At 50.5% G+C, this 24,394-nt stretch overlaps 1 protein-coding gene across 1 annotated transcript; it reads left to right on the forward strand.

Annotated features, from left to right (window-relative positions):
- Positions 1-2: 2 nt before the first annotated feature.
- Positions 3-24,394, forward strand: LOC130194895 (receptor-type tyrosine-protein phosphatase beta-like; the record flags this gene model as incomplete). The annotated part of the gene is made up of 10 exons (XM_056416105.1): positions 3-219; positions 486-749; positions 1,199-1,462; positions 10,800-11,063; positions 11,790-12,059; positions 12,209-12,472; positions 16,181-16,471; positions 18,988-19,278; positions 19,906-20,184; positions 24,297-24,394. Coding segments are annotated over 10 exons (2,466 nt in total), but the record flags the coding sequence as incomplete, so codon positions are not given.

Here is a 24,394-nt window from a genome sequence, read left to right on the forward strand (position 1 = left end):
TGGACTTCCTGACCGTGTCGTGGCGTCCGGCTCCAGGTGAGGTGGACAGCTACCTGGTGACGCTGAGCGACCGCCAGAAGACGCTTCACACCGTCTCAGTTTCCAAATCCAGTCCCGAGTGTGTCTTCAACTCTTTGGTCTCCGGACGTCTCTACAACATCTCCATCGCCTCCCGCAGCGGCCCCCACCTCAACCACACCTTCATCCAGGAGAGGACACGTACGTACCACACGGGGGCTGCTGTCTGCAGGTCCACTTACAGCCGTGAGTTCTGAGCTGCAAACAGCAGAACAGACTTTTCTGCTCGAGGATCTTAAGCTGATCCACAACAACACAAACATCTCTTGTAGCAGACTGCGGGATGTCTGCTCCATTTTGTACAGACGATGATGTTTTAAGATGTAAACATACAGATAGCATTCATTTAATAGTGTGTGTGTTTGGTTGATGAACTGTATGTTCATGTTGAACCCTTTTACTCTCAGAGCCGTCGCAGGTCCAGAACCCGACCGCCACCCACGCGGCGCGGGACGACTACCTGAAGGTGTACTGGCGTCAAGCCGCAGGAGACTTTGACTTCTACCAGGTGTTCATCAAACACAACAACCTGTTCCTGCAGAACCAGACGGTTCTGAAGACGCAGAGCGAGTGTGTGTTTACCGGCCTGGTGCCCGGCAGGCTCTACACGGTGCTGGTGAGCACCTGGAGCGGGAAGTACGAGACCAGCGCCTCCACCCACGGCCGGACCTGTGAGTGACCTTTGACCCGTTGATACACCAACACTTAAACGTTCTCCCCAGTGTCCGCTGTACTCTGGTTTAGAACTAATAAGTCAATGTTTGCGTGCCAAACAAAGAGAGTGAGCATGGTTATCCGCGCTTAGCACTTAGCTCAAACAACACTAGCATGGCTGTAACAGACGCTATCAGTGAACTGAGCTCACTGCACTTTACAATCCGCCTGTGGGCCCAACAGGTGAAGTTAAAGTTTGCCCACATGTTGGTACCAGAGGCCAAGTTACCGGTGTTGTAGCTGCTTACTTCAGCAGCTCAGCTGCTCTCAGGTCAGATTTGTTCTTAAGGAGGTTAAAGGACAACATGACCTGCTTCAGAATCAAAGAGCATGAACAAGCCATCCCTGGTTACCAGAAGTGGATCAACTGTGCCCAGACTTACGCTCTCTGCTGTCCACTGTGCAGTTCCAGCTGCAGTCCGGTCCCTGGTTCTTGCTGGACGGGGAACCGAGGACCTTCGTGTGACGTGGTCTGCAGCCCTGGGGGACCTGGATCACTACGAAGTGCAGCTGCTGTTCAACGACATGAAGGTGTTTCCTCCGATTACGCTGGGCAGCGCCGTGGGAGAGTGTGTGCTGTCATCACTCACACCTGGACGGCTGTACAACATCCTGGTTACTACCATCAGCGGCCCCAACCAGAAGGCCCAGTTCATCGAGGGCCGCACAGGTCAGACTCTGTGATGAGGACAGATGTGAACAGTTTGGCAGTTATACTGAGACAGTGCAACAGTGTCACAGTGCTACAGTGTTACAGTGTTACAGTGTCACAGTGTTAGTGTCACAGTGCTACAGTGTTACAGTGTTACAGTGCTACAGTGTCACAGTGTTACAGTGCTACAGTGTTACAGTGCTACAGTGTCACATTGTTACAGTGTTACAGTGCTACAGTGTCAGTGTCACAGTGCTACAGTGTCACAGTGTTACAGTGTCACGGTGCTACAGTGTCACAGTGCTACAGTGTCACAGTGCTACAGTATTACAGTGCTACAGTGTCACAGTGCTACAGTGTTACAGTGCTACAGTGTCACAGTGCTACAGTGTCACAGTGCTACAGTGTCAGTGCTACAGTGTCACAGTGCTACAGTGTCACAGTGCTACAGTGCTACAGTGTTACAGTGCTACAGTGTCACAGTGCTACAGTGCTACAGTGTTACAGTGTTAGTGTTACAGTGCTACAGTGTCACAGTGTTACAGTGCTACAGTGCTACAGTGTTACAGTGCTACAGTGTCACAGTGCTACAGTGTCACAGTGCTACAGTGTCACAGTGTCACAGTGCTACAGTGCTACAGTGTCACAGTGCTACAGTGCTACAGTGTTACAGTGCTACAGTGTGTTAAGAGAGACGCGTACGTGAACCGATTCGGTCGCCTCGGGTGGGAGACGGAAAGAAAAGTCACGCAGTCTTCTCGGGTAGGGGAAACAGGAGAGGAGCGGGGAAACGAGACGGGAGAGGAGATGGAGAGGAGAGGGAAAGGTTTGAGGTGCGAGTCGGCTCACGGGTACTTTATTGAGAAATAATCGTGCTCTGGGACAGGCGTGTAGCAAACTGTCGTAAAAGCACGTCGGCGCTTGGCGCAGCGTCACCGCGCGCTGCTAACCTGTCGCACTGGAGGGCAGCGGGTCCCACGGGTCTCGATGCCCGGCCTCTCTTCTGACGACGGCCCGGTCACGGTATCCTCGCCTTACGCCGAGGGGAGAGGAAACTCGGCGAGGCGGGCCGAGTTAAGGGAGAGGAGGCAGAGATCAGTAACCTCTATATGATTCTGCGATCGTTCGGGCCTGATGAGCGGCGTGCACCTCGACAGTGGTTGCTGTTTGGCTCGTAGCGACACCCCTAGATGATGTCAGATCGATCTCCATGAGAGAAATGCTGGGTATTCAATTATCTAGTCTCCTCCCAAACACGCTCGAGGGTACAAGGCTCGTAGAGCGGCTGGCGGGACACTTATTAATATTCTTATTCTTAGGACAACCTCTGACGAGGACTCAAGTGTTACAGTCCCTCTCTTGGTCCGGAACCAACCACGGCTCGGCCGAGGCCGGAGGTCTACCAGCTGCAGCGATTTCTCTCGTCAGTACAAAATGTCAGTGGAGTGTGAGGGCTCAGAATGGTCCCTGGGGACTGAGGTCGGTAGGGTAGCCGTGCAGACTCACCTTGGAGGCTGCGAGGTCCGCTCTCGGGTCTCCGCCTTCCGTCTCCTCGGGTGGGTCGACAGGTGAAGAAATAGGTCTCACAAACAAAGTAGGTCCACAAACCGAATGTAAAGTTTAAGACTGCAAGGCAGCCAAGTATTTTATTCAAAAAGAAAGAAGAAAGAAACAAAGTACAATTACAAGTCAGTCCCTCACGGAAGCCTGGCTAAAACACCACCACTAAAAACCTCTTTTTTCTGACCTCTCAAAAACTCTCTTTTCCTTTTCCCTGTTCGTCACCTTTATACCCTCGGCTCCTCCCACTTTTACCGGATATCCGTCCCTCTCTTTGGGATGCTGATGGGGGGTTCATCCCCCCCCCCTCTCTTCCTGAGAGGTTCTGGAGAGACTCTCTGTCCCACATCAAAGAGGGGGACTGTTGTCTCCGCTGGTTTAGATGAGCTCGGTCACCTCGGTGACCTGTCTCTGGGTGTCTCCTCTTATCGCTCAGGCACTTAGGGTACCCTCTTTATGATCCTTTCAGACTTGGTGAGACTTCCCGATGCCAGTGACATCAAACACACTCTAACCGGGGGTCAGGATACAGAACATATTGGGAGACATATATTACATTATCATATCAAAGACCATTGATCTACAGGCAGGTTAACACACATGAATCCAGGCTGGTGTTTATTCACTCCGTAGTAACATCCTCTTGGGCCCATATGGTGCGGATATTGGCTCCGAACACCCAATCAACCAGGTCTTCATTTGAATATCACCAGAGGTGCAATGTTTACATCAGGTGTCGGCGTGGGGCCCCTGAGTGAGTTCAGACAGAGGGTCACTGGTTGTAAACGCCAAAGATGACCACTCAGGACCCGTGTTCTGTCACACCTGGCCCTCTGCTTATCGTCCCAGCGATGGCCTCGATGCTTTCATTTGATCTTACAGCCACTCTCCCTGTCGGCCGGCCTGATGGATGCCTTGTTGCTTTCCTGTTGTTGTAGTCTAATGGAACTGGGGTCCCCTTTGATCTGTTTTATTACTCACATTCCGCATTCGCTTTTCCCGGCCTGGTCTACGGCTCCTCTTGATAATCCCAGAAAAATTCGCATTTATTTGTCCCACTTTTAACAAGTGTTACAGTGCTACAGTGTTACAGTGTCACAGTGTTACAGTGCTACAGTGCTACAGTGTTACAGTGCTACAGTGTTACAGTGCTACAGTGCTACAGTGTCACAGTGTTACAGTGCTACAGTGCTACAGTGTCACAGTGCTACAGTGCTACAGTGTCACAGTGCTACAGTGCTACAGTGTCACAGTGTTACAGTGCTACAGTGCTACAGTGCTACAGTGTTACAGTGCTACAGTGTTACAGTGCTACAGTGTCACAGTGTTACAGTGTTACAGTGCTACAGTGCTACAGTGTCACAGTGCTACAGTGTTACAGTGCTACAGTGCTACATTGTTACAGTGCTACAGTGCTACAGTGTTACAGTGCTACAGTGCTACAGTGTTACAGTGCTACAGTGCTACAGTGTCACAGTGCTACAGTGCTACAGTGTCACAGTGCTACAGTGTTAGTGTCACAGTGCTACAGTGCTACAGTGTTACCGTGCTACAGTGTTACAGTGCTAGTGTTACAGTGCTACAGTGTCACAGTGTTACAGTGTTACAGTGCTACAGTGCTACAGTGTCAGTGTCACAGTGCTACAGTGTTACAGTGCTACAGTGTTACAGTGCTACAGTGTCACAGTGTTACAGTGCTACAGTGTCACAGTGCTACAGTGTCACAGTGCTACAGTGTTACAGTGCTACAGTGTTACAGTGCTACAGTGTTACAGTGTTACAGTGCTACAGTGCTACAGTGTCACAGTGCTACAGTGTCACAGTGTTACAGTGTTACAGTGCTAAAGTGTTACAGTGCTACAGTGTCACAGTGCTACAGTGTTACAGTGCTACAGTGTTACAGTGCTACAGTGTCACAGTGCTACAGTGTCACAGTGTTACAGTGCTACAGTGTTACAGTGCTACAGTGTTACAGTGCTACAGTGTCAGTGTCACAGTGCTACAGTGTTACAGTGCTACAGTGTTACAGTGCTACAGTGTCACAGTGTTACAGTGTTACAGTGCTACAGTGTCACAGTGTTACAGTGTTACAGTGTCACAGTGTTACAGTGCTACAGTCACAGTGTTACAGTGCTACAGTGTCACAGTGCTACAGTGTTACAGTGCTACAGTGTTACAGTGCTACAGTGTCACAGTGCTACAGTGTCACAGTGTTACAGTGCTACAGTGTTACAGTGCTACAGTGTACAGTGCTACAGTGCTACAGTGTCACAGTGCTACAGTGTTACAGTGTCACAGTGTCACAGTGCTACAGTGCTACAGTGTTACAGTGCTACAGTGCTACAGTGTTACAGTGCTACAGTGTTACAGTGCTACAGTGTCACAGTGTTACAGTGCTACAGTGCTACAGTGTCACAGTGCTACAGTGTTACAGTGCTACAGTGTCACAGTGTTACAGTGTTACAGTGCTACAGTGTCACAGTGTTACAGTGCTACAGTGTCACAGTGTTACAGTGCTACAGTGTCACAGTGTTACAGTGCTACAGTGTCACAGTGCTACAGTGTTACAGTGCTACAGTGCTACAGTGTCACAGTGCTACAGTGTTACAGTGTCACAGTGTCACAGTGTTACAGTGCTACAGTGTTACAGTGCTACAGTGCTACATTGTTACAGTGCTACAGTGTCACAGTGCTACATTGTTAGTGTCACAGTGCTACAGTGTCACAGTGCTACAGTGCTACAGTGTTACAGTGCTACAGTGCTACAGTGTCACAGTGTTACAGTGCTACAGTGCTACAGTGTCACAGTGCTACAGTGTCACAGTGCTACAGTGTTACAGTGCTACAGTGTCACAGTGCTACAGTGTCACAGTGCTACAGTGTTACAGTGTCACAGTGTCAGTGTTACAGTGCTACAGTGTTACAGTGCTACAGTGTCACATTGTTACAGTGCTACAGTGTTACAGTGCTACAGTGTTACAGTGTTACAGTGCTACAGTGTCACATTGTTACAGTGCTACAGTGCTACAGTGTTACAGTGCTACAGTGTCACATTGTTACAGTGTTACAGTGCTACAGTGCTACAGTGTCAGTGTCACAGTGCTACAGTGTTACAGTGCTACAGTGTCACAGTGCTACAGTGTCACAGTGCTACAGTGTCACAGTGTTACAGTGTCACAGTGCTACAGTGTCACAGTGCTACAGTGTTACAGTGCTACAGTGTCACAGTGCTACAGTGTCACAGTGTTACAGTGCTACAGTGTCACGGTGTTACAGTGTCACGGTGCTACAGTGTTACAGTGTAACAGTGTTACAGTGTCACAGTGTTACAGTGCTACAGTGCTACAGTGTTACAGTGCTACAGTGTCACAGTGTCACAGTGCTACAGTGTCACAGTGTTACAGTGCTACAGTGTCACAGTGCTACAGTGTCACAGTGCTACAGTGTTACAGTGCTACAGTGTCACAGTGTTACAGTGCTACAGTGCTACAGTGTTACAGTGCTACAGTGTCACAGTGTTACAGTGCTACAGTGTTACAGTGCTACAGTGCTACAGTGCTACAGTGTCACAGTGTTACAGTGCTACAGTGTCAGTGTTACAGTGCTACAGTGTCACAGTGCTACAGTGTTACAGTGCTACAGTGTCACAGTGCTACAGTGTTACAGTGCTACAGTGTCACAGTGTCACAGTGCTACAGTGCTACAGTGTCACAGTGTCACAGTGTTACAGTGCTACAGTGTCACAGTGCTACAGTGCTACAGTGCTACAGTGTCACAGTGCTACAGTGTTACAGTGCTACAGTGCTACAGTGTTACAGTGCTACAGTGTCACAGTGCTACAGTGTTACAGTGTTACAGTGCTACAGTGCTACAGTGTCACAGTGTCACAGTGTTACAGTGCTACAGTGCTACAGTGTCACAGTGCTACAGTGTTACAGTGCTACAGTGCTACATTGTTACAGTGCTACAGTGCTACAGTGTTACAGTGCTACAGTGCTACAGTGTCACAGTGCTACAGTGCTACAGTGTCACAGTGCTACAGTGTTACAGTGTCACAGTGCTACAGTGTTACAGTGTTACAGTGTTACAGTGCTACAGTGCTACAGTGTCAGTGTCACAGTGCTACAGTGTTACAGTGTCACAGTGCTACAGTGTCACATTGTTACAGTGCTACAGTGCTACAGTGTCAGTGTCACAGTGCTACAGTGTCACAGTGTTACAGTGTCACAGTGCTACAGTGTCACAGTGCTACAGTGTTACAGTGCTACAGTGTCACAGTGTTACAGTGCTACAGTGTTACAGTGCTACAGTGTCACAGTGCTACAGTGTTACAGTGTTACAGTGCTACAGTGCTACAGTGTTACAGTGCTACAGTGTCACAGTGCTACAGTGCTACAGTGTCACAGTGCTACAGTGTTACAGTGTCACAGTGTCACAGTGTTACAGTGTTACAGTGCTACAGTGTCACAGTGCTACAGTGTCACAGTGTTACAGTGCTACAGTGCTACAGTGTTACAGTGTCACAGTGTTACAGTGCTACAGTGTCACAGTGTTACAGTGCTACAGTGCTACAGTGTTACAGTGCTACAGTGTTACAGTGCTACAGTGTCACAGTGTTACAGTGCTACAGTGTCACAGTGCTACAGTGCTACAGTGTTACAGTGCTACAGTGTCACAGTGCTACAGTGTTACAGTGCTACAGTGCTACAGTGTTACAGTGCTACAGTGTTACAGTGCTACAGTGTCACAGTGCTACAGTGCTACAGTGTCACAGTGTTACAGTGCTACAGTGTCACAGTGCTACAGTGTTACAGTGTCACAGTGTCACAGTGTCACAGTGTCACAGTGCTACAGTGCTACAGTGTCACAGTGCTACAGTGTTACAGTGTCACAGTGCTACAGTGTCACAGTGTTACATTGTCACAGTGCTACAGTGTCACAGTGCTACAGTGTCACAGTGCTACAGTGTTACAGTGCTACAGTGCTACAGTGTTACAATGCTACAGTGTCACAGTGCTACAGTGTCACAGTGTTACAGTGCTACAGTGCTACAGTGTTACAGTGTCACAGTGCTACAGTGTTACGGTGTCACGGTGTTACAGTGTCACAGTGCTACAGTGTCACAGTGCTACAGTGTAACAGTGTCACAGTGCTACAGTGCTACAGTGTCACAGTGCTACAGTGTCACAGTGCTACAGTGTCACAGTGCTACAGTGTCACAGTGCTACAGTGTCACAGTGCTACAGTGTCACAGTGCTACAGTGTTACAGTGTCACAGTGTCACAGTGTTACAGTGCTACAGTGTTACAGTGTCACAGTGCTACAGTGTCACAGTGTTACAGTGCTACAGTGTCACAGTGCTACAGTGCTACAGTGTTACAGTGCTACAGTGTTACAGTGCTACAGTGTTACAGTGTTACAGTGTCACAGTGTTACAGTGCTACAGTGTTACAGTGCTACAGTGTCACAGTGTTACAGTGCTACAGTGTTACAGTGCTACAGTGTTACAGTGCTACAGTGCTACAGTGTTACAGTGTCACAGTGCTACAGTGTTACAGTGTCACAGTGTCACAGTGTTACAGTGCTACAGTGTCACAGTGCTACAGTGTTACAGTGCTACAGTGCTACAGTGTTACAGTGCTACAGTGTCACAGTGTTACAGTGCTACAGTGTCACAGTGTTACAGTGCTACAGTGCTACAGTGTCAGTGTTACAGTGCTACAGTGTCACAGTGCTACAGTGTCACAGTGCTACAGTGTCACAGTGTCACAGTGTTACAGTGCTACAGTGTTACAGTGCTACAGTGTTACAGTGTTACAGTGTTACAGTGCTACAGTGTTACAGTGTTACAGTGTCACAGTGTTACAGTGCTACAGTGTCACAGTGCTACAGTGCTACAGTGTTACAGTGTCACAGTGTCACAGTGTTACAGTGCTACAGTGTCACAGTGTTACAGTGTCACAGTGTTACAGTGCTACAGTGCTACAGTGTTACAGTGTCACAGTGCTACAGTGTCACAGTGTTACAGTGCTACAGTGCTACAGTGTCACAGTGTTACAGTGTTACAGTGTCACAGTGTTACAGTGTCACAGTGCTACAGTGTCACAGTGTTACAGTGTCACAGTGCTACAGTGTCACAGTGCTACAGTGTTACAGTGTCACAGTGTCACAGTGCTACAGTGTTACAGTGCTACAGTGTCAGTGTTACAGTGTCACAGTGTTACAGTGCTACAGTGTCACAGTGTTACAGTGTTACAGTGTCACGGTGTTACAGTGTCACGGTGCTACAGTGTTACAGTGTAACAGTGTTACAGTGTCACAGTGTCACAGTGCTCACAGTGTTACAGTGCTACAGTGTTACAGTGTCACAGTGCTACAGTGCTACAGTGCTACAGTGTTACAGTGCTACAGTGTTACAGTGCTACATTGTCACATTGTTACAGTGCTACAGTGTTACAGTGTCACAGTGCTACAGTGTTACAGTGCTACAGTGTTACAGTGTCACAGTGCTACAGTGTCACAGTGCTACAGTGTTACAGTGTCACAGTGTCACAGTGCTACAGTGTTACAGTGTCACAGTGTTACAGTGTCACAGTGCTACAGTGTCACGGTGCTACAGTGTCACAGTGCTACCGTGTTACAGTGTTACAGTGCTACAGTGTCACAGTGTCACAGTGTTACAGTGTCACAGTGTCACAGTGCTACAGTGTTACAGTGTCACATTGTCACAGTGTTACAGTGCTACAGTGTTAGTGTCACAGTGTCACGGTGCTACAGTGTCACAGTGCTACAGTGTAACTGTGTCACAGTGTTACAGTGTCACAGTGTCACAGTGCTACAGTGTTACAGTGTCACAGTGCTACAGTGTCACAGTGTTACAGTGCTAGAGTGTTACAGTGTTACAGTGTCACAGTGTCACAGTGCTACAGTGTTACAGTGTAACAGTGTTTCTGTTGTTTGTGTTCCTTGTTTTGAAAGAGAACATCTAATTCCAAGATGATTGACTCTGTCATCCCCAGGACTACCTCCTCTTCTTCCTCCTTCCTCTCTCCTCCTTCTTCCCCCTCCTTCCTCTTCCTTCTCCTCCTTCTTCTTCTTCTCTCCTCCTCCCGCCTCCTTCTTCTTCCCTCTGGAGGGCCTCACACATGTCACTTACATGCACTTAAACACACGTCACATGTAACATACACTTTAACTTAAACACACATGTCTCTTGAAACACACACCGAAACACTTTAACATTATTTGTTGTCCGAGCACTTTATCTTTATCTTATCTTATACTTAAGTTAATATACACATTGCACTGTTGCTGTCGCGTTGACTGTTGTTTGTCATGTCTAATGTTGCACCTTCCGCCAAAAAAATCCTCGTTTGTGTAAACATTCCTGGCAATAAACGGTTTCTGATTCTGATTGTAGAGATTAAACTCTGACGAACTCTTCATGACAGGAAGCTGTGGTTGAAGCTGTGGTTGAAGCTGTGGTTGAAGCTGTGGTTGAAGCTGTGGTTGAAGCTGTGGTTGAAGCTGTGGTTGAAGCTATGGTTGAGCTGTGGTTGAAGCTGTGGTTGAGCTGTGGTTGAAGCTGTGGTTGAGCTGTGGTTGAAGCTGTGGTTGAGCTGTGGTTGAAGCTGTGGTTGAAGCTGTGATTGAAGCTGTGGTTGAAGCTGTGGTTGAAGCTGTGGTTGAAGCTGTGGTTGAGCTGTGGTTGAAGCTGTGGTTGAAGCTGTGGTTGAAGCTGTGGTTGAAGCTGTGGTTGAAGCTGTGGTTGAGCTGTGGTTGTTTCCCTCCTCAGTTCCCAGTAAAGTGAAGAACATCCACATCAGTAACAGCGGCGACAGCAGCAGCCTGATGGTGAGCTGGACGCCCGGTCAGGGCGACGTGGACGGCTACTCTGTGTTCCTGTACCGACGGGACCGGCAGCTGGACGTCCGGCCCGTCCTCAAACACCACAGCCAGGTGACGTTCGGCTCGCTGCAGCCGGGACAGACGTACAGGGTGACGGTCCAGTCGGTCAGCGGAGAGCTGCTGAACAACAGCACGGCCACCGGATGCACAGGTACTGCACCGGGTCCTACTGTACTGCATTGTAGTACACTGTAGTGTGTTGTACTGTACTGCATTGTAGTACACTGTAGTGTGTTGTACTGTACTGCATTGTAGTACACTGTAGTGTGTTGTACTGTACTGCATTGTCGTACACTGTAGTGTGTTGTACTGTACTGCATTGTAGTACACTGTAGTGTGTTGTACTGTACTGCATTGTAGTACACTGTAGTGTGTTGCACTGTACTGCATTGTCGTACACTGTAGTGTGTTGTACTGTACTGCATTGTCGTACACTGTAGTGTGTTGTACTGTACTGCATTGTCGTACACTGTAGTGTGTTGTACTGTACTGCATTGTCGTACACTGTAGTGTGTTGTACTGTACTGCATTGTCATACACTGTAGTGTGTTGTACTGTACTGCATTGTTGTACACTGTAGTGTGTTGTACTGTACTGCATTGTAGTACACTGTAGTGTGTTGTACTGTACTGCATTGTCATACACTGTAGTGTGTTGTACTGTACTGCATTGTCGTACACTGTAGTGTGTTGTACTGTACTGCATTGTCGTACACTGTAGTGTGTTGTACTGTACTGCATTGTAGTACACTGTAGTGTGTTGTACTGTACTGCATTGTAGTACACTGTAGTGTGTTGTACTGTACTGCATTGTCGTACACTGTAGTGTGTTGTACTGTACTGCATTGTCGTACACTCATGTCCCTCGTGTCCCTCAGTGCCCTCAGCCGTCACCGGGCTGCAGGTGGAGGAGCTCCAGTCCTCCTGCAGCCTCCAGGTGAGCTGGCAGGACGCTCTGGGCGTGTCCGACGGCTACGTCCTGCAGCTTCTGGATGACCGGAGCTGCCTGGTGACCAACTCCACTCAACCCGCCGGACACACCAGGTTCAGGTTTGACGGCCTCACCCCAGGCAAGAGGTACCGGGTTCTAGTCCAGACCACCAGCGGGGGCGTCCACAGCCCGGGAGTCAGCGCTGGGGCTCGAACACGTAAGACTTCCTGCTTTGGATGGAAAAGTGTGCTTCACTGGTCTCAATATTTTCTTTCAAATAAAATTTCGAGAAAAATGAATATATATTTGGAGAAGAAAAATGTTTTCCAAGAAAAATATCTAATAATAACTCATCTATCCTGTCAGGTCCTGCAGCCGTCAGGGGTCTGTCCATTCAAGCCAACACCACCACCCACCTGTCCTTCCACTGGTCTCCACCTGACGGAGAGTTTGACTTTTATGATATTTTCTTGTATAAAAGCGATGACTCGCTGCAGGAGAGGCGGCGCGGCCAGTCCAGCAGTCAGCAGTGCTCCTTCCAGGGTCTCAGGCCTGGAGCCCCCTACAGGATGGTGGTGGTGACCCACAGTGGAGAGCAGACCAGCCAGGCCTCCATCTGGGCCTGGACCGGTGAGGGCTGCACACTGCACTAATGAATCAGAGACCATCAAGAGGAAAGTCTTCAGTCTACATGAGGTGACTGGGTCTGCCTCCAGGACTGAAGGTGGAGCTGGTTCATAAAAGTTCTCTTCCTCTCCTTGAGGAAGTGGTCTCACACCAGTTGTGTGACTTTCTACATCATCATAGTTTAATTAAGGAGTTTCAGTCATTTAGAAAACACCACCGTGACATGACAGGGTCAGGACTCATCTCTGTACTGGTCTAGTTAGACCTTAGTCCTGATAGAGGTCTCCTCTCTGTACTGGTCTTGTTAGACCTTAGTCCTGATAGAGGACTCCTCTCTGTACTGGTCTTGTTAGACCTTAGTCCTGATAGAGGACTCCTCTCTGTACTGGTCTAGTTAGACCTTAGTCCTGATAGAGGACTCCTCTCTGTACTGGTCTAGTTAGACCTTAGTCCTGATAGAGGACTCCTCTCTGTACTGGTCTTGTTAGACCTTAGTCCTGATAGAGGACTCATCTCTGTACTGGTCTAGTTAGACCTTAGTCCTGATAGAGGACTCCTCTCTGTACTGGTCTAGTTAGACCTTAGTCCTGATAGAGGACTCCTCTCTGTACTGGTCTTGTTAGACCTTAGTCCTGATAGAGGACTCATCTCTGTACTGATCTTGTTAGACCTTAGTCCTGATAGAGGACTCCTCTCTGGACTGGTCTTGTTAGACCTCAGTGCTGATAGAGGACTCCTCTCTGTCCTGGTCTTGTTAGACCTCAGTGCTGATAGAGGACTCCTCTCTGTCCTGGTCTTGTTAGACCTTAGTGCTGATAGAGGACTCCTCTCTGTACTGGTCTAGTTAGACCTTAGTCCTGATAGAGGACTCCTCTCTGTACTGGTCTAGTTAGACCTTAGTCCTGATAGAGGACTCCTCTCTGTACTGGTCTTGTTAGACCTTAGTCCTGATAGAGGACTCATCTCTGTACTGGTCTTGTTAGACCTCAGTGCTGATAGAGGACTCCTCTCTGTCCTGGTCTTGTTAGACCTCAGTGCTGATAGAGGACTCATCTCTGTACTGGTCTTGTTAGACCTTAGTCCTGATAGAGGACTCATCTCTGGACTGGTCCTCAGTGCTGATAGAGGACTCCTCTCTGTACTGGTCTTGTTAGACCTTAGTCCTGATAGAGGACTCATCTCTGTACTGGTCTTGTTAGACCTCAGTGCTGATAGAGGACTCCTCTCTGTCCTGGTCTTGTTAGACCTCAGTGCTGATAGAGGACTCATCTCTGTACTGGTCTTGTTAGACCTTAGTCCTGATAGAGGACTCATCTCTGGACTGGTCTTGTTAGACCTCAGTGCTGATAGAGGACTCATCTCTGTACTGGTCTAGTTAGACCTTAGTCCTGATAGAGGACTCCTCTCTGTACTGGTCTAGTTAGACCTTAGTGCTGATAGAGGACTCCTCTCTGTACTGGTCTAGTTAGACCTTAGTCCTGATAGAGGACTCCTCTCTGTACTGGTCTAGTTAGACCTTAGTGCTGATAGAGGACTCCTCTCTGTACTGGTCTTGTTAGACCTTAGTCCTGATAGAGGACTCCTCTCTGTACTGGTCTTGTTAGACCTTAGTCCTGATAGAGGAATCATCTCTGTACTGGTCTTGTTAGACCTTAGTCCTGATAGAGGACTCATCTCTGTACTGGTCTTGTTAGACCTTAGTCCTGATAGAGGACTCATCTCTGTACTGGTCTAGTTAGACCTTAGTGCTGATAGAGGACTCCTCTCTGTACTGGTCTAGTTAGACCTTAGTCCTGATAGAGGACTCATCTCTGTACTGGTCTTGTTAGACCTTAGTCCTGATAGAGGACTCATCTCTGTCCTGGTCTTGTTAGACCTTAGTCCTGATAGAGGACTCATCTCTGTACTGGTCTTGTTAGACCTTAGTGCTGATAGAGGACTCATCTCTGTACTGGTCTTGTTAGACCTTAGTCCTGATAGAGGACTCCTCTCTGTACTGGTCTAGTTAGACCTTAGTGCTGATAGAGGACTCATCTCTGTACTGGTCTTGTTAGACCTTAGTCCTGATAGAGGACTCCTCTCTGTCCTGGTCTAGTTAGACCTTAGTCCTGATAGAGGACTCATCTCTGTACTGGTCTAGTTCGACCTTAGTCCTGATAGAGGACTCCTCTCTGTCCTGGTCTAGTTAGACCTTAGTCCTGATAGAGGACTCATCTCTATACTAGTCTTGTTAGACCTTAGTGCTGATAGAGGACTCCTCTCTGTACTGGTCTTGTTAGACCTTAGTGATGATAGAGGACTCCTCTCTGTACTGGTCTAGTTAGACCTTAGTCCTGATAGAGGACTCATCTCTGTACTGGTCTAGTTAGACCTTAGTCCTGATAGAGGACTCCTCTCTGTACTGGTCTAGTTAGACCTTAGTCCTGATAGAGGACTCCTCTCTGTACTGGTCTAGTTAGACCTTAGTCCTGATAGAGGACTCCTCTCTGTCCTGGTCTAGTTAGACCTTAGTCCTGATAGAGGACTCCTCTCTGTACTGGTCTTGTTAGACCTTAGTGCTGATAGAGGACTCCTCTATGTACTGGTCTAGTTAGACCTTAGTCCTGATAGAGGACTCCTCTCTGTACTGGTCTAGTTAGACCTTAGTGCTGATAGAGGACTCCTCTCTGTACTGGTCTTGTTAGACCTTAGTGCTGATAGAGGACTGATCTCTGTTCTGGTCTAGTTAGACCTTAGTCCTGATAGAGGACTCCTCTCTGTACTGGTCTTGTTAGACCTTAGTCCTGATAGAGGACTCCTCTCTGTACTGGTCTTGTTAGACCTTAGTGCTGATAGAGGACTCCTCTCTGTACTGGTCTTGTTAGACCTTAGTCCTGATAGAGGACTCATCTCTGTACTGGTCTAGTTAGACCTTAGTGCTGATAGAGGACTCCTCTCTGTACTGGTCTTGTTAGACCTTAGTCCTGATAGAGGACTCCTCTCTGTACTGGTCTTGTTAGACCTTAGTCCTGATAGAGGACTCATCTCTGTACTGGTCTAGTTAGACCTTAGTGCTGATAGAGGACTCCTCTCTGTACTGGTCTTGTTACACCTTAGTCCTGATAGAGGACTCCTCTCTGTACTGGTCTAGTTAGACCTTAGTGCTGATAGAGGACTCATCTCTGTACTGGTCTTGTTAGACCTTAGTCCTGATAGAGGACTCCTCTCTGTACTGGTCTAGTTAGACCTTAGTCCTGATAGAGGACTCCTCTCTGTACTGGTCTTGTTAGACCTTAGTCCTGATAGAGGACTCCTCTCTGTACTGGTCTAGTTAGACCTTAGTCCTGATAGAGGACTCCTCTCTGTACTGGTCTTGTTAGACCTTAGTAGCCTCGATGACCACTGTTAGTCACGGAGTTCCACAAGGTTCTGTGCTTGGACCTCTCTCATTGACCTTATTCATGCTTCCTTTGGTTCATATCATCCGAAACACTCCATAAATTTTGTTGTGCAGATGATACTCAATTATATCTCTGATCAAAGATCTGGTGATTATTATTATTATTATTATTATTTTGACGACTATCATTTTATCATTATTACTATTTTTACTATTAATATAATACAAAAATATCACTCAAAATAAAGGTGATACCAGTAAAGCCCTATTTCCTCATTTCGGACTGACATGTTTGTAAAAGACTGATTCAAATCTGTGTCCTCCGTCTTCAGTCCCGGCGGCCGTGGTGTCTCTGACGGCCCGCAGTGGGAACCAGTCCGGCGCTTTGTGGGTGAACTGGCATCGTGGCAGTGGGGATCTGAGTGGGTACCTGCTGTCCCTCCACGAGCCCGCCGGCTCTCAGCGGGCCGCACAGCCGCTGGGCTCAGGGGCCACACAGGCGCTGGGCTCAGGGGCCACCGAGTTTGTCTTCTCAGGCCTGGTGCCCGGTCGCCTGTACCGAGCCGAGGTGTGGAGCCTCAGCGGAGAGCTGAGCCACCGGGCCAGCACACTGGGGAGGACGGGTGAGATGCTCCTGGTGCTCCTGGTGCTCCTGGTGCTCCTGGTGCCCTTGGTGCTCCTGGTGCTCCTGGTGCTCCTGGTGCTCCTGGTGCTCCTGGTGCTCCTGGTGCTCCTGGTGCTCATGGTGCTCCTGGTGCTCCTGGTGCTCCTGGTGCTCCTGGTGCCCTTGGTGCTCCTGGTGCTCCTGGTGCTCCTGGTGCTCATGGTGCTCATGGTGCTCATGGTGCTCCTGGTGCTCATGGTGCTCCTGGTGCTCCTGGTGCTCATGGTGCTCCTGGTGCTCCTGGTGCTCCTGGTGCTCCTGGTGCTCCTGGTGCCCTTGGTGCTCCTGGTGCTCCTGGTGCTCCTGGTGCTCCTGGTGCTCCTGGTGCTCATGGTGCTCCTGGTGCTCCTGGTGCTCATGGTGCTCATGGTGCTCCTGGTGCTCATGGTGCTCCTGGTGCTCATGGTGCTCCTGGTGCTCATGGTGCTCCTGGTGCTCCTGGTGCTCCTGGTGCTCATGGTGCTCCTGGTGCTCCTGGTGCTCATGGTGCTCCTGGTGCTCCTGGTGCTCATGGTGCTCATGGTGCTCCTGGTGCTCCTGGTGCTCATGGTGCTCCTGGTGCTCCTGGTGCTCATGGTGCTCCTGGTGCTCCTGGTGCTCCTGGTGCTCATGGTGCTCCTGGTGCTCATGGTGCTCCTGGTGCTCCTGGTGCTCATGGTGCTCCTGGTGCTCCTGGTGCTCCTGGTGCTCCTGGTGCTCCTGGTGCTCATGGTGCTCCTGGTGCTCATGGTGCTCCTGGTGCTCCTGGTGCTCCTGGTGCTCCTGGTGCTCATGGTGCTCCTGGTGCTCCTGGTGCTCCTGGTGCTCCTGGTGCTCCTGGTGCTCATGGTGCTCCTGGTGCCCCAGTGCTCATGGTGCTCCTGGTGCTCCTGGTGCTCATGGTGCTCCTGGTGCTCCTGGTGCTCCTGGTGCTCATGGTGCTCCTGGTGCTCCTGGTGCTCATGGTGCTCCTGGTGCTCCTGGTGCTCCTGGTGCTCCTGGTGCTCCTGGTGCCCTTGGTGCTCCTGGTGCTCCTGGTGCTCCTGGTGCTCATGGTGCTCATGGTGCTCCTGGTGCTCATGGTGCTCCTGGTGCTCCTGGTGCTCCTGGTGCTCATGGTGCTCCTGGTGCTCCTGGTGCTCCTGGTGCTCATGGTGCTCCTGGTGCTCCTGGTGCTCATGGTGCTCCTGGTGCTCCTGGTGCTCCTGGTGCTCCTGGTGCTCATGGTGCTCATGGTGCTCCTGGTGCTCATGGTGCTCCTGGTGCTCATGGTGCTCATGGTGCTCATGGTGCTCCTGGTGCTCATGGTGCTCATGGTGCTCCTGGTGCTCATGGTGCTCCTGGTGCTCCTGGTGCTCCTGGTGCTCATGGTGCTCATGGTGCTCCTGGTGCTCATGGTGCTCCTGGTGCTCCTGGTGCTCATGGTGCTCCTGGTGCTCATGGTGCTCCTGGTGCTCCTGGTGCTCATGGTGCTCCTGGTGCTCCTGGTGTTCATGGTGCTCCTGGTGCTCATGGTGCTCCTGGTGCTCCTGGTGCTCATGGTGCTCATGGTGCTCATGGTGCTCCTGGTGCTCCTGGTGCCCTTGGTGCTCATGGTGCTCATGGTGCTCCTGGTGCTCCTGGTGCTCCTGGTGCTCATGGTGCTCCTGGTGCTCCTGGTGCTCCTGGTGCTCATGGTGCTCCTGGTGCTCCTGGTGCTCATGGTGCTCCTGGTGCTCCTGGTGCTCCTGGTGCTCATGGTGCTCATGGTGCTCCTGGTGCTCCTGGTGCTCATGGTGCTCCTGGTGCTCCTGGTGCTCCTGGTGCTCATGGTGCTCCTGGTGCTCCTGGTGCTCCTGGTGCTCCTGGTGCTCCTGGTGCTCCTGGTGCTCATGGTGCTCCTGGTGCTCCTGGTGCTCATGGTGCTCCTGGTGCTCCTGGTGCTCATGGTGCTCCTGGTGCTCCTGGTGCTCATGGTGCTCCTGGTGCTCCTGGTGCTCCTGGTGCTCCTGGTGCTCATGGTGCTCATGGTGCTCCTGGTGCTCCTGGTGCTCATGGTGCTCATGGTGCTCATGGTGCTCCTGGTGCTCATGGTGCTCCTGGTGCTCCTGGTGCTCCTGGTGCTCATGGTGCTCCTGGTGCTCATGGTGCTCCTGGTGCTCCTGGTGCTCCTGGTGCTCATGGTGCTCATGGTGCTCCTGGTGCTCCTGGTGCTCCTGGTGCTCCTGGTGCTCCTGGTGCTCATGGTGCTCCTGGTGCTCCTGGTGCTCATGGTGCTCATGGTGCTCATGGTGCTCCTGGTGCTCCTGGTGCCCTTGGTGCTCATGGTGCCCTTGGTGCTCATGGTGCTCCTGGTGCTCATGGTGCTCCTGGTGCTCATGGTGCTCCTGGTGCTCCTGGTGCTCCTGGTGCTCCTGGTGCCCTTGGTGCTCCTGGAATGGGATGAAGCCTGAGACATGGAGTCCAATACAAACTGAACGTTTGTGAATGGGAATGTGACGTTTCTGTCTCCCTCAGCTCCCAGACCCCCCACCTCCTTCCTGTTTGGGGGGGTCACCAACACCTCGCTGGAAGTTTCCTGGAGCGGCCCCGTTGACTCAGACTACGATGACTTCGACCTGCAGTGGACTCCTCGGGACCGGCTTTCCGTCATCGACCCGTACCACAGCCGCACCTCCGGCAGCCGTATCCTGAGAGGGATGTTCCCTGGGCGGCTGTACGCCTTCAGCCTCCGCAGCGTCAGCGGAGCCACGGAGCCGGGGGCCACGGCCATCTGCAGCACGGCCATCCACAACAGCATCCGGACCAGTAGGTGGCAGCACTTCAATCCATCGTGCTCCGTTTGTCCCCCAAAGGTTTAAATATACGCCTACTGCCGCAGTTAGACTCCTGCAGCAGGAATACTCACGAAAGTCCATATATTGGAAAGTCAACAGTCTTTTTGAGGACATTGGGTTGGTTGACATCTGGACAGACGGGCTGACACTGATTACTCTGCCCCCATTCCTCAGACACAAGAATAGACTATTTCATAACATTAGGAAGAGATAAGGATCAAATGAGCAACTGACGTAGACATAAGTGTCCATGATGCACCTATGTACGTCTCTTTTGACTTTAACTTGAGAACAAAGAATACCACATGGAAACTCAAGTTTACTCAAGGACCTGAATGTTGAGATGAGGAGACTCATCTTAGAATGACGATGGAGAAGCTTGACCTCTGACCGTGGACCTACCACCTCCCACCTCCCTACTACTACTAATAATAATGATCATCTCAAATATAATGCAGTTTTAAAGTATGAATTCATTATTGGGCTATTTTTTCGTATTTTTCTGGGGTAATATACATGAACAGATTTAGAACGAGGTACCTCACTACTGTCGTGTTAATACTCCTTTGTGAGTACTTGTACTTGTGTCTTGCCGTAGAACCGGAGCGAGTCCACAGCCTCCACTGCCGCCCCCAGAGCTCCACCTCCATCTGCTGCTCCTGGGGTCCCCCAGAGGCCGACTACGACTCCTACACCATCGAGTGTCTTCACCAGGACTCCCAGGTCCTGGTCTACTCGCGTCGCACCGGCAGAGAGTCCACCGGTTACCTCATCACGCAGCTGGAGCCCCACAAGCGCTACGCCGTCTCCGTGAAGGTGATCTCGGACCGGACCACCAGCGACGAGGCTCGGGACAGCGTGGTGACCATGATCGACCGTAAGGACGCCAACACCTGAGGGACAACCCTCACCCAATGACTCCCCAATGACTCCCCAATGACACCTCAATGACTCCCCAATGAACCCCCACTGACTCATCAGTGACTCCCCAATGACTCCCCAATGACACCTCAATGACTCCCCAATGACCCCCCACTGACTCCTCAGTGACTCCCCAATAACTCCCCAATGACTCCTCAGTGACTCCCCAATGACTCCCCAATGACACCTCAATGACTCTCCCAATGATTCCTCAATGACTCCCCAATAACTCCCCAATGACTCCTCAGTGACTCCCCAATGACTCCCCAATGACACCTCAATGACTCTCCCAATAACTGCCCAATGACTCCCCAATGACACCTCAATGACTCCCCAATGACCCCCCACTGACTCCTCAGTGACTCCCCAATAACTCCCCAATGACTCCTCAGTGACTCCCCAATGACTCCCCAATGACACCTCAATGACTCTCCCAATAACTCCCCAATGACTCCCCAATGACTCCCCAATGACACCTCAATGACTCCCCAATGACCCCCCACTGACTCCTCAGTGACTCCCCAATAACTCCCCAATGACTCCTCAGTGACTCCCCAATGACTCCCCAATAACTCCCCAATGACTCCCCAATGACTCCTCAGTGACTCCCAAATAACTCCCCAATGACTCCCCAATAACTCCTCAATGACTCCCCAATGACACCCCAATGACTACCCAATGACTCCTCAATGACTCCCCAATGACTCCTCAATGGCTCCCCAATGACTCCTCAATGACTCCCCACTGAGTCCCCACTGACTCCCCACTGATTCCTCAATGACTCCCCAATGACACCTAATGACTCCTCAGTGACTCCCCAATGACACCTCAATGACTCCCCAATGACTCCTCAGTGACTCCCCACTGACACCTCAATGACTCCCCAATGACACCCCAATGACACCTCTGACTCCCAATGACTCCCCAATGACTCCTCAATGACTCCAATGACTCCCCAATGACTCCAATGACTCCCCAATGACTCCTCAATGACTCCCCAATGACACCTCAATGACTCCCCAATGACTCCCCAATGACACCTCAATGACTCTCCCAATGACTCCTCAATGACACCCCAATGACTACCCAATGACTCCCCAATGACTCCCCACTGAGTCCCCACTGAGTCCCCACTGACTCCCCACTGATTACTCTATGACTCCTCAATGACTCCCCAATGACACCCAATGACTCCTCAATGACTCCCCAATGACTCCTCAGTGACTCCCCACTGACTCCTCAATGACTCCCCAATAACTCCTCAATGACTCTCCCAATGACTCCCCAATGACTCCTCAATGACTCCCCACTGACTCCTCAATGGCTCCCCAATGACTCCTCAATGACTCCCCACTGACTCCCCACTGACTCCTCAGTGACTCCCCAATAACTCCCCAATGACTCCTCAGTGACTCCCCAATGACTCTCCAATGACTCCCCAATTACTCCCCAATGACTCCCCAATAACTCCCCAATGACTCCTCAGTGACTCCCCAATAACTCCCCAATGACTCCCCAATAACTCCTCAGTGACTCCCCAATAACTCCTCAGTGACTCTCCCAATGACTCCCCAATGACTTCTCAATGACTCCCCACTGACTCCCCACTGACTCCTCAATGACTCCTCAATGACTCCCCACTGACTCCTCAATGGCTCACCAATGACTCCTCAATGACTCCCCACTGATTCCTCAATGACTCCTCAATGACTCCCCACTGACTCCTGAATGACTCCCCAATGACTCCCCAATGACTCCTCAGTGACTCCCCACTGACTCTCCAATGACTCCTCAGTGACCCCTCAGTGACTCCCCAATGACACCTCAATGACTCCCCAATGACTCCTCAGTGACTCCCCACTGACTCCTCAATGACACCTCAATGACTCCCCAATGACTCCCCAATGACTCTCCAATGACTCCCCAATGACTCAATGACTCCCCAATGACACCACAATGACTCCCCAATGACTCCTCAATGACTCCCCAATGACTCCTCAATGACTCCCCAATGACACCTCAATGACTCCCCAATGACTCTCCCAATGACACCTCAATGACTCCCCAATGACACCTCAATGACTCCCCAATGACTCCCCACTGACTCCTCAATGGCTCACCAATGTCTCCTCAATGACTCTCCACTGACTCCCCACTGATTCCTCAATGACTCCTCAATGACTCCCCACTGACTCCTGAATGGCTCCCCAATGACTCCCCAATGACTCCTCAGTGACTCCTCAGTGACCCCTCAGTGACTCCCCAATGACACCTCAATGACTCCCCAATGACTCCTCAGTGACTCCCCACTGACTCCTCAATGACACCTCAATGACTCCCCAATGACTCTCCAATGACTCCCCAATGACTCTTCAATGACTCTCCAATGACACCACAATGACACCCCAATGACTCCCCAATGACTCCCCAATGACTCTCCAATGACACCTCAATGACTCTCCCAATGACACCTCAATGACTCCCCAATGACACCCCAATGACTCCCCAATAACTCCTCAATGACTCCCCAATGACACCCCAATGACTACCCAATGACTCCTCAACGACTCCCCAATGACTCCCCAATGACTCTCCAATGACTCCCCACTGACACCTCAATGACTCCCCAATGACTCCCCAATAACTCCTCAATGACTCCCCATTGACTCTCCAATGACTCTCCAATGACTCCCCAATGACTCCCCAATGACTCCCCAATGACTCCTCAATGACTCCTCATGACTCATCATGACTCCTCAATGACTCCTCACGTCCTCAATGACTCATTAATGACTCCCCAATGACTCATCATGGCTCCCCAATGACTCCCCACTGACTCCCCACTGATTCCTCAGTGACTCCCCAATAACTCCCCAATGACTCCTCAGTGACTCTCCAATGACTCCCCAATTACTCCCCAATGACTCCTCAGTGACTCCCCAATAACTCCCCAATGACTCCCCAATAACTCCCCAATGACTCCCCAATAACTCCTCAGTGACTCCCCAATAACTCCTCAGTGACTCTCCCAATGACTCCCCACTGACTCCCCACTGACTCCTCAATGACTCCTTAATGACTCCCCACTGACTCCTCAATGGCTCACCAATGACTCCTCAATGACTCCCCACTGACTCCCCACTGATTCCTCAATGACTCCTCAATGACTCCCCACTGACTCCTGAATGACTCCCCAATGACTCCTCAGTGACTCCCCACTGACTCTCCAATGACTCCTCAGTGACTCCTCAGTGACCCCTCAGTGACTCCCCAATGACACCTCAATGACTCCCCAATGACTCCTCAGTGACTCCCCACTGACTCCTCAATGACACCTCAATGACTCCCCAATGACTCCCCAATGACTCTCCAATGACTCCCCAATGACTCTCCAATGACTCTTCAATGACTCCCCAATGACACCACAATGACACCCCAATGACTCCCCAATGACTCCTCAATGACTCCTCAATGACTCCCCAATGACTCTCCAATGACACCTCAATGACTCCCCAATGACTCTCCCAATGACACCTCAATGACTCCCCAATGACACCCCAATGACTCCCCAATAACTCCTCAATGACTCCCCAATGACACCCCAATGACTACCCAATGACTCCTCAATGACTCCCCAATGACTCTCCAATGACTCCCCACTGACACCTCAATGACTCCCCAATGACTCCCCAATAACTCCTCAATGACTCCCCATTGACTCCCCAATGACTCTCCAATGACTCTCCAATGACTCCCCAATGACTCCTCAATGACTCTCCAATGACTCCTCAATGACTCCTCATGACTCATCATGACTCCTCAATGACTCCTCACGTCCTCAATGACTCATTAATGACTCCCCAATGACTCATCATGACTCCTCAATGACTCCTCATGTCCTCAATGACTCCCCAATGACTCCCCAATGACTCCTCAATGACTCCTCATGACTCATGACTCCTCAATGACTCCTCACTGACTCCTCAATGACTCCTCAGGTCCTCCGGTGCCTCCCCTCAGTACCCGGGTCAGGACTACTGTGGTCACCAAGTCCTCCATCTTCTTCAGGTTCAACTGCAGCTGGTTCAGTGACGTCAACGGAGCCGTCAAGTTCTTCACGGTGGTGGTGACCGAGTCTCAAGGTACGTATGTACACTATATATTAT

The sequence above is a fragment of the Pseudoliparis swirei genome, chromosome 6, assembly GCF_029220125.1.
Source record: "Pseudoliparis swirei isolate HS2019 ecotype Mariana Trench chromosome 6, NWPU_hadal_v1, whole genome shotgun sequence".
Taxonomy (NCBI): Eukaryota; Metazoa; Chordata; class Actinopteri; order Perciformes; family Liparidae; genus Pseudoliparis; species Pseudoliparis swirei.